Source organism: Macaca nemestrina, chromosome 2 (assembly GCF_043159975.1).
Source record: "Macaca nemestrina isolate mMacNem1 chromosome 2, mMacNem.hap1, whole genome shotgun sequence".
Lineage (NCBI taxonomy): Eukaryota > Metazoa > Chordata > Mammalia > Primates > Cercopithecidae > Macaca > Macaca nemestrina.
In genome coordinates, this window is record NC_092126.1 from 44956235 (window position 1) to 44969240 (window position 13006).

Here is a 13006-nt window from a genome sequence, read left to right on the forward strand (position 1 = left end):
TTGATAAACATCTCAGCAGTTATAGTTTAATACATTATAAGCATCTAATAAATGAATGATAAATAAAATACTTACAAGTTCATCTGATTCTGCATCCACTAAGATTTCCAACATCATGTTTTCTCCACGACTGCTTTGCTGGAATACTTGAACGCCACTTTTCTTCAAAAAAAACTTTAAAAAAATTCAAAGAATTTAATTTTAATTCTTTCTCTACAATCACTTCACACTTCATAGAAGTGAAAAAATTCTGAATTAAATAGCCACTGACTTTGTGTTTGATGTGTTTCAGAGTAGGAAATCCACAGAAATATAATGCCTTCTGGTCAACTCTGGTTATTTTGTTTTTGTTTATGTCTACACGCCAAGCATCTAACGATATTATTTTATACCTAGAAAATAAATCAAGGTATTTAATTTAAAATTAATACATTACAAACAATTACAGTTTTTAAACTTTCCCTTGAATATTTCGTAAGGTTCATCCTTGTTTTTAAAGAAGAGAATGACAATAAGTTCCAGATGAAGAAAACACAAGCAGATAACCAGCCTCTCCACTGTTATTGGTCTAGACACAATCATCCCTGTAGATTACTAAGTTGAGATCTTCCCCATTAATCTAAAACAAAACTGTATATATAAGTTTTAAGAGAAAATATGACACGTAACACAAATCTCTATATCCTCCATGTTCCAAAACCCAGGATGGAAAATAAACATTTTATAATGCCTATTTTATCCTTCTCTTTCCTTTAACAAAAGGAAAAGTTGTAACTGAGAGATGTTTACTTTATTTGCCACTGAATTGCCATCTAGGTAGATTATCTGCAGGGAAGGTGAGAGAAGAGAAAAAACAAGGAAGTAATGAAGAGAAAAAAATGGAGCTCTTTATTTCTTATTTCCGTCTTTCTAGTTGGGTGGCTGGGGGGTATAATCATCAATGTCACAGCATTACCAAATAATGCTGGGAGCAGAGACATTGACAATGAAAACAAAAATTCACATATCCATTCGAGGGAGACAAAAAGCAGGGATATACATTAGAGAGAAAAAATTCAAACGCTTTTAATAGAAGAAGGAAAGAGAAATGCAGAATCTGACCAAAGTAGAGAATTACAGACACAAGTGTGAGAGATCCTTAGATCCTTGGCAAGTTAGATGTAACTCACTGATTATCAATTGACTATAACTGTCATAGACTATTTGCTAATTCTCCAAACAGATATTCAAAGCTCCCTCTCCCCTACTTCTCGCACCCTTGTGTTAGGAGGACTCTTTTGTTGTTGAAAAATTACCAAGTAACATTACCTTGTACAACACCGTTCTATGGCAGGGAACTTTTCCGGCCATGGAGAAGGATAGACAAACTCTGTGTCTCTATCATACCAGCACATTAGGCACTCACTATGTTGGTTTCTTTTCCTCTCTTCTTTTTTGAGGGAGTGGTTACATGTCTCCATGGCTTCCAATAATCGCTTCTGAATATAAGGATTGACAAGAAGGGTTAAAAGTATAAAAATTCTGTAATCTCAACAAACAGAGTAAGTCTTTTTCCTCCATATACAGTATAACCATTTGTGCTCTTGAAAAACAAAATCTTAACTAATGAAACTCTTCCATTTCATTGCATGAAAAATATGCTATTTGTTGTTTCAAAGGGCCCTAGAATACCGCTGCCACTGCAAAGTCCTCTGAAGCTATTACCCCAACAGTAGCCACTAACGTGCAAATAAGCAAGGCAGCAGAAAATAAAATTTTAAGTGTGAATCTATTATAATTATTATATCATAATTCACACAGCATTAATCTCTTTACAAATTCTGTAGTAGTATAGCACCGTCCATCTTTCCAAATTAACTTATACATTTAAAGTAATTCCAATCAGGATATTAATGATTTAAAATATCTTTTTTTTTTAAAAAAAAGGGTAAGATACCAGTGTTAATATAGAAGAATGAATGTATGAACAGTAAAAAGTAACCTGGGACTTGTCTTACTAGATCCTATCACTTTTGATAAAGCTACTGTAATCAAAACACTAGTACTGACACTACAAGAGACCCACAGACCAGAAGAACAGAATAGATAGAGTTCAATAATAGACCCAAATCTATGCCAAAACACAGTCCTTTAGGTATTTAAATAATAATGTCCTAACTAGCTATCCAGCTGGAAAAAAAGCACATACAATTCTGAACTTCCTACCATATATAAAAGCAAGTATCCCAATAACAAAATAATAAATGTATCAGAAGAAAATCTAGGTGGTATTGATAATTTAGTGTGATAAACTTTTATTTAAGGAAGACAGAAAAAAACCTAACAGCCTTAAGGGGAAAGACATTTTTTAAGTAAAAGATAATGTATATGACAGAAAATGCCATATACAAATCAAGAGACAGATGTGATACTGGGGAAAACTATTTCTAATATACAAAGTAGCTAAAAATCAAAAGAAAAAAAGAAAGAAAAATGGGGGAAAGAATAAAACAAGCAAATTACAAAAGAGAAAATGCAAAAGGTAAACATACATAAAAGTATTTTCAATAAGACATACAGACCAATGGAACAAAATAGCCCAGAAATAAATCCATAATTTATAGCCGTCTGATTTTTGACAAGGTTGCCAAGAACACACAACAGGGCAAGGATTGCCTCTTCAATAAATGGTGTTGTGACAACTGAACATCCATATGCAGAAGAATAAAATTGGACTTTTATCTTACCATAAACAAAATCAACTCAAAATGGATTAAAAACCGAAACATTAAGACCTTAAAGTATAAAACTACTAGAAAAAAACATAGGACAGAAACCTCTTGACACTGGTCTTGGCAATAATTTTTTGGGTATGACTGGTGACACGGCTGAATTAATAAAGTCATATTTGGGAAACGTACATGGCAAAAAGGCATAAACATTTTTGTTCATGTTTTGAGACAGGGATTTGCTCTGACACCCACGCTGGAGTGCAGTGAGGCAATCATGGCTCACTGCAGCCTCGACCTCCTGGGCTCAAGCGATCCTCTCACTTCAGCCTCCCAGGCAGTTGGGAATACAGGCATACACCACAATATCCAGTTAATTTTTTTTGGAGGGGTAGAGGTTGGGTCTTGCTATGTTGCCCAGGGTGAGCTTGAATTCCTGGGCTCAGGCAATCCTCCCAAAGTGTTGAGATTACAGGCGTGAGCCATAAACATTATTTTTGATGAGAATTTCAGCTGGAGGATGAGCAGAACAGTTGTCAAGATATAACAAAATCTTGCAGTCATCATCCAGTCAGCTTCCCTGCAGTGAGCACAAGCTGCTGGTACAAAATGTTTGTGAAATCAATCTGAAAAGATGTCCCTGGTGATCCATGCCTTTTTATCAGCATAATAATGGATTGGTATTAAATTAACACCTTGAAAACAGTGAGAACGCAAGCTTTTGCCTATCACAGCAAGTTTACACTTATGCATGCCTGCTGCATAAGCATAACCCAGCACAGTTATTTGGTCCTTGGCATCTTTAATTCTTGGAAGGGCTGTTTCATCAGCCGCAGTCAGTGTCTTTCTAGGGCAAAAATGCCCAAACGGTAATGTTTCATCAGTATTTCAGACTTGTTCTGACATCACTAGCAAAGACCGTGGCAAACGTGTCAATGAATTTCTCTTACTTCATGATAAGCAGGTGCTTTATCATCCTATTTACAAGTTCAGTGCTGTGACTTTTTAAATTTATTTATTTTTGAGATGGAGTCTCACTCTATCACCCAGGCTAGAGTGCAGTGGCACAATCTCGGCTCACTGCAACCTCCATCTCCTGGATTCAAGTAATTGCCATGCCTCAGCCTCCTGAGTAGCTGGGACTACAGGCGTGAACCACCAACAGGGCTAATTTTTGTATTTTTAGTACGGTCGGGGTTTCACCATGTTGGCCAGGCTGGTCTTGAACTCCTGACCTCAAGTGATCTGCCCAACTCGGCCTCCCAAAGTGCTGGGATTACAGGCATGAGGCACTGTGCCCAGCCTACTTTTTCATTTTTATTATTACTATTTTTTAGTATGGAATGCTTCATGAATTTGTATGTCATGCTTGCGCAAGGGCCATGCTAATCTTCTCTGTATCATTCCAGTTTTTTAAAGCATATGTACACTGACAAGAGCGTTACGTCTTTTTTTAAACTTTTGCAACCAGTATGTTGAATGTTCACACTTCTCTCCAATTTCCAGTTCACTGTGATAGATCTGTTTGTTTCATTATCAGCCTGCCATTAAATGGCATGTATTCACAGCAGTGCTGACAAATGTAGTACTTCAATACATGATTGATATCCTCATTTGTAGCTTTATGCAGTATTCTCTTTTTCATTAACTTCTGCTCATCACTTTCAGCACAGAATGTTAACAGCTCACCCTTCTGTTTCTTCAGGTCATATATGGACATTATAATATCACACTCTTCTAAAAGACAGTTCACACTTACACCGTTGTCAAGTTTCTCCAACAACTTGACTTTCTATGCTACAGGAAAACATAAATGCTTCCTATTTTTCTTGACACCAACACCCATAGGGGTAGCTGCAGTCCTTTTTGACACTGTCAACACTATCTTCACGCCAGAACAAAGAATAAGCAAAATAACACAGTGAGTAATGCACATAGGCCTGGGCCCCATTTGGGGCATTGTGGGGAACCTCCCATTGGTGCATCTGGCCTACACATGTGCCATTTTATTACCCTTTGTGGGTGTGCTTAGGTGGGGGAATCTGGGTGTGTGCAGAAAAGGTATATTGCAGCTGAAGAGGGCTGGGAGGGTCTTCTATCCCTTGGGATGCAATTAAGCTGTGTGTTGTGTACCTGCATTTTGACTGCAACCCATCCCATGATGCCAGGTATAGATTTTCCATTTGCGGCATCAGGTTGATGCTCAAAATTTCTAATTTTTGGAGCATTTCAAATTTCTGATTTTCAGATTAGGGATGCTTAATCTGTACCACAATTTACTTATCTATTGTCCTGTGGACTGGTATTGGGTGGTTTCCAGTTTAGTTATTATGAATAGTCTTGTACAAAAAACATTTTTTAAACATACTTTCCCCTCCTCTTGGTAAATATCTAAGAATGGAATTGCTGGGTCCTAGGGTAGGTGTATAATTTACTTTATGAGAAACTGCCAGATAGATATGAAAAGTGCTTTTATCCATTTTATACTCCCATTAGCAGTGTATAAAAATTCCAGCTGCTCCACATTCTTGCCAACATTGGGTATTGCCTTTTAAGTTTTTTCCGTTCAACCGAAATTATAGTACAGTGGTATCTTATCATGTTTTTAATTTATATTTGCCTGATGCCTAATGATATTGAGCACTTTTCCATTGCTTATTATTTGTATATCTTGCTTTGTGAAAATGGTCCTTCAAAAATATTTTGCCCATTTAAAAAATTGGGTTCTATATCTTTGAGTTGGAAATGTTGGTTATACACTCTGGATACCGGTCCCATGCATGTGTATGTTCTGCATATATTTTTTTCTCTTAGTCTGTGGCTTACCTACTCTTTTTAAAATAGCACCATTTGATAAGTGGAAATATTTTGATTTTGGTGAAATCTATTTTCTCAATTTCTTTCTTTTATGGTTAGTGATTTCAGAATCTTGATCAAAATTTTCTCCTAAGTTTGCTTCAAGAAGTTTTATAGTTTTAGCTTTTATTAATACATTTAGATCTATGACATATTTTGAATTAAGTTTTGTGTATGGTGTGAGGTATGGGTCAAGATTCACTTTTATTCACAAATACAGCCAGTAGTTCCAGCACCAACTTTTGAAAAGCACTTTCTTTACTCACTGAATGCTTTGGTGCCTTAATTGAAGATGAATTAACGGCGTAAACATATATTTGGGTGGATTATTTCTGTTCCAATTTATCTATTTGCTTATTGCTATACCAATAACACAGTGTCTTGATTAATGTGGCTTCATGGTAAGTCTGGAAATCAGGTAATGTAAGTCCTTCAACACTGTTCTTTATATGGATTGTTTTGGTTTTCTCCTTTGCAATCTTATAAAAACTTTAGAATCATATTTTCAATTACATAAAAACCTGCTAGGATTTTCACTGGGATTGAGTTTAAATATCAAATTGAGGAGGACATACACCTTGATAATATTAAGTCTTCAAATCCATGAACATGATATAATCCCTTCATCTATTTAGGTTTTCCATCTCTTTCAGGGTAGAGGGCTTCCACATAGGTTGTTAAGTTTATAGCTGTGTATATTTTTAAATGCTATTTTAAGCAGAATCTTTAAGCTTCTTAAAAGTTTTGTATTTTCAAATGGTTTGTTGCTAGTATATGGAAATACAGTTAGTTTTTGTACAGATCTTACACTCTGTAACCTTGCTAAAGTTACGTATCAGTTTCTCTTTTGAAGATTCCTTAGAATTTTTACATAAATAATGCCACCTGCAAATAAAAACAATTTTACTTATTTTCTTCATCTTAACACACTAGACCTCCAGTAAAATGTTAGAAAGAAGTGGTTAGAATGGACATCTTGTCCTATTCTTGACTTTACAGGAAAATGGTCCTTCTTTTACTATTAAGTATGTTGTTTGCAGTAAGATTTTTTATATGCCTTTATCATAAGGTTGAGGAAGTTTCTCGTTATCCCTGTTTGTTGAACATTTCTATTAAAATTGGGTGTTTATGAAAAAAATATTCTTGGTCAGATAGTGGAAGGTGGAAAAAAAAAAAAAAACTGGATGTTGAATACTGATAATGTGGTAAATTACACCACAAAGTAACCTTGTATTTCTAAAATAAATCCCATTTGGTCATGAGTATTATCCTTCTTATACACTGCCAGATTCTATCTCATGTTTTTTGTTTGTTTTTGAGATGGAGTCTGGCTCTGTTGTCCAGGCTAGAGTACAGTGGTGGGATCTCTGCTCACTGCAATCTCTGCCTCTGAGGGTTCAAGCAATTCTCCTGCCTCAGCCTCCCAAGAAGCTGGGACTACAAGCGCCTGCCACCACGCCCTGCTAATTTTTGGTATTTTTAGTGGAGACGGGATTTCATCGTGTTAGCCAGGATGGTCTTGATCTCCTGATCTTGTGATCCGCCTGCCTCGGCCTCCCAAAGTGCTGAGATTACAGGCATGAGCCACCGTGCCTGGCCTCATGTTACTTTCTTAGGAGTTTTTGCATCTACTTTTAGGAGGAGTATCAGTCAGAATTTTCATTTCTTTTAACGCCATGTCAAATTTGAGTATCTGGAATATGCTAGTCTAATAAAATGTTGGGAAGCAATTTCCTTTCTTCTATTTTCTGAAACTGTGTAAAACTGGCATTATTTCGGCCAGGCACAGTGGCTAACGCCTGTAATCCCAGCACTTTGGGAGGGTGAGGCGGACAGATCATGAGGTCAGGAGATCGAGGCTATCCTGGCTAACACAGTGAAACCCCGTCTCTACTAAAAGTACAAAAAATTAGCTGGGCTTGGTGGTGGGCGCCTGTAGTCCCAGCTACTCGGGAGGCTGAGGCAGGAGAATGGCGTGAACCCAGGAGGCAGAGCTTGCAGCGAGCGGAGATAGTGCCACTGCACTCCAGCCTGGGAAACAGGGCAAGACTCCATCTCACACACACACACACACACAAAGATTGGCATTATTTCTTAAATGTTTGCTAGAATTCACAAGTGAAGACATCTGGGCCTAGAATATATAAAAGACTATTCGGATTTTTATATTTTTTTCTGTGAGTTTTGCTAAGTTGTGATGAAATATGTTCACTTCATCTAGGTTGCTGAATTTGTTGACATAAAGTTTGATCATAACATTCCTTAACTATCCTTTTACTATATGTAGGAACTGTAAGATATCTCCTTTCATTCCCAATATTGGCAATTTATGTCTGTCTTCCTCACTTTTATTTAACTTTCTTGATTAGTTTAGGTAGGATTTACTGACTTTATTAATCTTTTCAAAGAACCAACTTTTGATGTCATTAATTTTTCTCCATTGTTTGTTCATTTTCTGTAAATTTCTGCTTCTTTTTATTTCCCTCATTCTGCTTGAGTTTAATTTGCTCTTCTTTTTTTATCTTCTTAAGGCAGAAGCTTAAGTAGTTTATTTTAAATCTTCTTCTTGTTTAGCATAAATATCTAGAACCTTAAATTTCCTTTTAAGCCCTGCTTTTGTCATATCCTACCGACCATGGATCCTTTTTTTTTTTCTTTCCTGAGGGGAAAAAAAGCAATCCTCCCGTCTTGGCCTCCCAAAGTGTTGGGATAACAGGTGTGTGCTACCACGCTCAGCCCCAATTATGATGTATTGTATTTTAATTATCATTCAGATCAAAATATTTTCTAATTTTTCTTTTAATTTCTTCTTTCATCATAGGTTATTTAGAAGTGTGCTATTCAGTTTCAAAACATATGGGGATTCCCCAGATCTTTGTTACTATTTCTAATTTAATTTTATGAATAGGCTTATAGCATTATTCAAATCTTCTTTATCCTTATTGAATTTTTGTCCTCTTGTGTTATTCCTCAGAGAAAAGTGTTGAAATTTCTAGCTATAATTCTGATAATTTTTGTTTCATGTATTTTAGGCTCCTTATGAGGTACCATATATTTAGGATTTTTATGTCTTCTTGAACTGAACTCTTTTATCTGTATAAAACATCTCTTTATCTCTGGTAATATTACTCCTTGTTCTGAAGACTACTTTGTCTAATAATAGTAAAGCCACTTCAGCCTTATTATAATTAGCATACCTAGAAGTTTTTATGCACATAATGAAGAGGGTAGTTAAATCTCATTAACAAAACATAAATGGTGATTAAAATCCATTGCTCATTAACTTATGTGAAATAGTCTCTGATTAAGAATATATGTGTATGTAATGATTATTTCATGCACTGACCTCATCAATAAAAGGGATTAACACCACAGCTTCCCATTCCTGTTGTTTCCCATTTAGGTCAGTTTTAAAATCAGGTGGGTAATATTCTATAATTGGTGAGTCTTCACTGGTCATCAAATGCTGTGAAAATATAAAATAGCATAATAGAAATATAAGAACCAATATCAATATAGCTTTTTGTTAATGTATTTATAATATTTCCTCATGTTAGTTTAAAATTTATAAGCAAACTAAATTTTTGTATCTTAGATATGTCACGATATACTTGCTATATTTTGATTTTCAACTATAAGAATTCTGATTTCACTGCTACTCCTCATTTACATATTTTACTAACCTAGTTATGTAGCAAAGTCATCCTTACTCTCAACATTCATTTTAAATTAGTTTTTCTTGTTTTTTTCACTCTACAAGACACACAGCTAAATTGTTTTTCTATTCAGACTTCATTCAGTTCACCTAAAAGGCATCTAGTAGTCCTCTATTTTTAGCCTCAAATTGACAATTCACTTTCATGTCATGAAGAACTGATTCTATTAACATCCAAGATAGTTTACAAGAAAAATATCCTAAAATCCAAGAACCACTGCACCCACTAATATCAAAGAGAAATAGTTCAATAACACATTTCTATGACTTTATAATGGAGGTAGACAAAGAAAGCATAAGGAAATAAAGCAGTATACTCTCAGGGTAATACTCAAAATATTTAAAATAACCAGTATGGCATGGGCACTGTACAATAAAACAGACTGTAAAACACTTGCATGGTCATGCTGGTCCAGAGTGGTTGAGTATTAAAGCATATTGTATCCAAAGGCAGGAAAAAAAGAATCAAAGAAACTTATGAAGAAAGGGAAGCCAGGACCAAGAATGGGTTAAGGTTCAGAAAGATGCAGAAGGGAGTCTGACACTGCTAAAGAAGTAAAAGGTGTGTGTGTGTCTCCTCCAATTCCTGACCAAACCATGGAATTAAAAGAACAGATTGTTACCCTCGAAGAATGATACAAAGTATAACTTCAGAATCACCTTAGTAGGCTTAGCATAATTTTGGTAACCTTATCACTCCTGAAATATTTTCCTCCTGTTACATGAAATATGTTAACCAAAGAAAGCTTTTTATTTCACAATTTGATAAATAAAATGTTTAAAAACAAACATATACTGAGGTAGTACTGCTGTTAGGATAAACGACTTATTAGAACCATCCCTGTACCAAAAGGTAGAGAATAAAAGGAAGAGAAATGAATCTATAAATGTTAGACAAAGTAGATAGCTTCAGATTTTGTCTGTTTTAGTCTACTTTCTTTAGTGTAGAGACAAATTGAAAATCTGTTAAAAGGTGCTGAAAATGAAGCCAGGCTCTGAATGGTTTACAGAGTTTCTTTGCATCTTCAAAACAAAGCTAACTTTAAATCAAGGAATTACTTTTCAAGGGACTTGTTAAACAAATACTATAGTTTAAAAGTGAAAATAACTATTTAGCCACCAAATAAATTTGAGTATTATTGTTTGTCCTAAATATCAAAAAGGACATAAAAACATTTAATTCTAAAGCCCACCTGGTAGCATGTAGGAAGTAAATTTTTGCTGGCTGCTGGAAGTACAGCAAGAAGCTGTTCAAACGGCTTAAAAGGTTTTCCTAGTTCAAAATGGATTCTGAGTGTACTGATGTTGCGTATATCAGATAGGAAAGGTGCATAATGATAAGGATAATACCTATAAAACAAAACTGAGTTTTAAACAACTGGCATCTTTATGAATTAGGTTAATAAGCATATGCTTTTCCCCATATTTTAAACACCATATAAAAATGATTTTGAAAAATTAGTACTGCCCATAATTCTACCATTTGAATATAAGAAATTAGCACTGTTGGAAAACTTAGGTCATTTGATGGCAACAATGTTACATTTCCTGAATTTTTTTTTTTTTTGGATGGAGTCTCACTCTGTCGCCCAGGCTGGAACACAGTGGCGCAATCCTGGCTCACTGCAAGCTCCGCCTCCCAGGTTCACGCCATTCTCTTGCCTCAGCCTCCCAAGTAGCTGGGACTACAGGCGCCTGCCACCACCCTGGGCTAATGTTTTATATTTTTAGTAGAGACAGGGTTTCACCTTGTTAGCCAGGATGGTCTCGATCTCCTGACCTCGTGATCTGCCCGCCTCAGCCTCCCAAAGTGCTGGGATTACAGGCGGATTACCGGCCTATTCCCTGAATTTTTAAAGTGTGGTTTCACATTTCTGAAATTGGGATGAATGATGAATCAGATAATTGAAAAACATGTATAATGTAAGGCTTTTTTGCTTCTTTTAATTCTCAAAATGTTGATCGTGAATCTTCCAATCAATAGATTGAACCAGAAATAATGAGGTAGTCAGAAGACTTTCAGTTTGGTCACTTGAGCCTGGATCATTTAAGCAAGAGGCTGGAAACAGTTGAATGTTCTGGTAAAAGCTCACAAGGAGAGGAAGAAAAGTGAGTCTGAGCTTATCTGGCCATTACCAGTCAGATCTAAGAACTTTTATCTTTGAATTAGCATGCTTATTATTGTATTTGTGATAAGGATGAAACCGTGTATCGATCACATACACTAATTGTTTTTATTACCTTCTTATCTTAATTACAGGTATAAATATTTTATAAAGCTTTGAACAAACAATTTTTAAAAATTTCAATATGCTCGTCATGTTTGACTCAGGATACCAAAAAAATTGAAATATTTTTGTATTCCATAATTATGGCATACATTTCAAAAAAAATGGGGAAGTTTAGGAGGCCAAATGCCATGAATAGAAAATGGATAGACTTTGGAATCAGACAGGCTTTGACTTGATTCTTGGGTTTATAATCTTTAGGAAGATTACCTAACCTTTCTTTCTTTCTTTTTTTTTTTTTTGAGACAGAGTCTCGCTCTGTAGCCCGGGCTGGAGTGCAGTGGCCGGATCTCAGCTCACTGCAAGCTCCGCCTCCCAGGTTTACGCCATTCTCCTGCCTCAGCCTCCCGAGTAGCTGGGACTACAGGCGCCCGCCACCTCGCCCGGCTAGTTTTTTGTATTTTTTAGTAGAGACGGGGTTTCACGGTGTTCGCCAGGATGGTACCTAACCTTTCTTAACCTTTCAGAGCCTCAATTTCTTCATCTGTAAAAGGGAGAAAACAATGTTTACTTTAAATAGTTGTGAAGATTATGTGAGAGCATGCTTTTTATGTGCTTGGCCTTAATGTAAGTTACAATAGGAATAACTTACATTCACACTATTTTAAAAATGGCAAATCAAGGATTTTCTTCATGAGATGCTCCTCAGGGAGGCCCTAAGAATCAGGTGATTATAAAACTTTTTTCAAAGGCTTTATTAAGTAAAACCATAATTAATGTCACGTTATTTTGCATTGGTTTGTATTGCTAGATGGCTCTGAAACAAAGCCTAGCACAGGTGCTTTGAACAAAACCAAACCAAATGGAGCTGTGTTATCACCTAAAAGTCTCTAGTATTCACTGTATCATTGTTTGGTTTTTTATTTTTCTACTTTGGTGGATGGTCTGAGAATGCAGATGAGATTTGCTAGAATAGGAAACAGAGAAATAAAACTATTACTATTTCCAGTAAAAGCAAATAATTGGGAGGCTGAGGCACGATAATTGCTTGCACCCGGGAAGGGGAGGTTGCAGCAGTGAGCCAAGACTGAACCACTGCACCGTAGCCTCGGTGACAGAACAAGAAAGAAAGAAAATAACTCCTTTCTCTTTTCTTCTTCACTTTCTAGCCTGTCATACAAGTAAGCCCATTCTTCAGTGATTATTCTTTTTTTTTTTTTTTTTTTAAAGAGACAGAGTCTTGTTCTGTTGCCCAGGCTGGAGTGCAGCAGTGAGACCTCAGTTCAGCTCACTGCAGCCTCCACCTCCCAAGTTCAAGCAATTCTCCTGCCTCAGCCTCCCAAGTAGCTGGGACTACAGAGGCACACCACCATGCCCAGCTAATTTTTGTATTTTTAGTAGAGATGGGGTTTCACCATGTTGGCCAGGCTAGTCTCAAACTCTCGAACTCAAGTGATCTGTCCACCTTGGCCTCCCAAAGTGCTGGGATTAGAGGCGTG

The 13006-nt window shown here is 36.2% G+C and overlaps 1 protein-coding gene and 1 non-coding gene across 5 annotated transcripts in view; both read right to left on the minus strand.

Moving 5' to 3' along the window:
• Positions 1 to 13006, minus strand: part of LOC105469996 (5'-3' exoribonuclease 1) — a 135049-nt gene that overhangs the window by 98233 nt on the left and 23810 nt on the right. For all 4 annotated transcript variants that reach the window (XM_011721680.3, XM_011721681.2, XM_011721682.3 and 1 more), the window contains exons 14-18: positions 10473 to 10629; positions 8911 to 9030; positions 1309 to 1478; positions 272 to 392; positions 76 to 174 (exon numbers count right to left, since the gene is read on the minus strand). In XM_011721680.3, the coding sequence (XP_011719982.2) occupies positions 76 to 174; positions 272 to 392; positions 1309 to 1478; positions 8911 to 9030; positions 10473 to 10629 (667 nt within the window). The remainder of the gene's footprint in view (positions 1 to 75; positions 175 to 271; positions 393 to 1308; positions 1479 to 8910; positions 9031 to 10472; positions 10630 to 13006) is intronic.
• On the minus strand, positions 4041 to 4145 carry LOC112424672 (U6 spliceosomal RNA). The gene has a single exon (XR_003015511.2). It is a non-coding gene; the product is annotated as a U6 spliceosomal RNA (small nuclear RNA).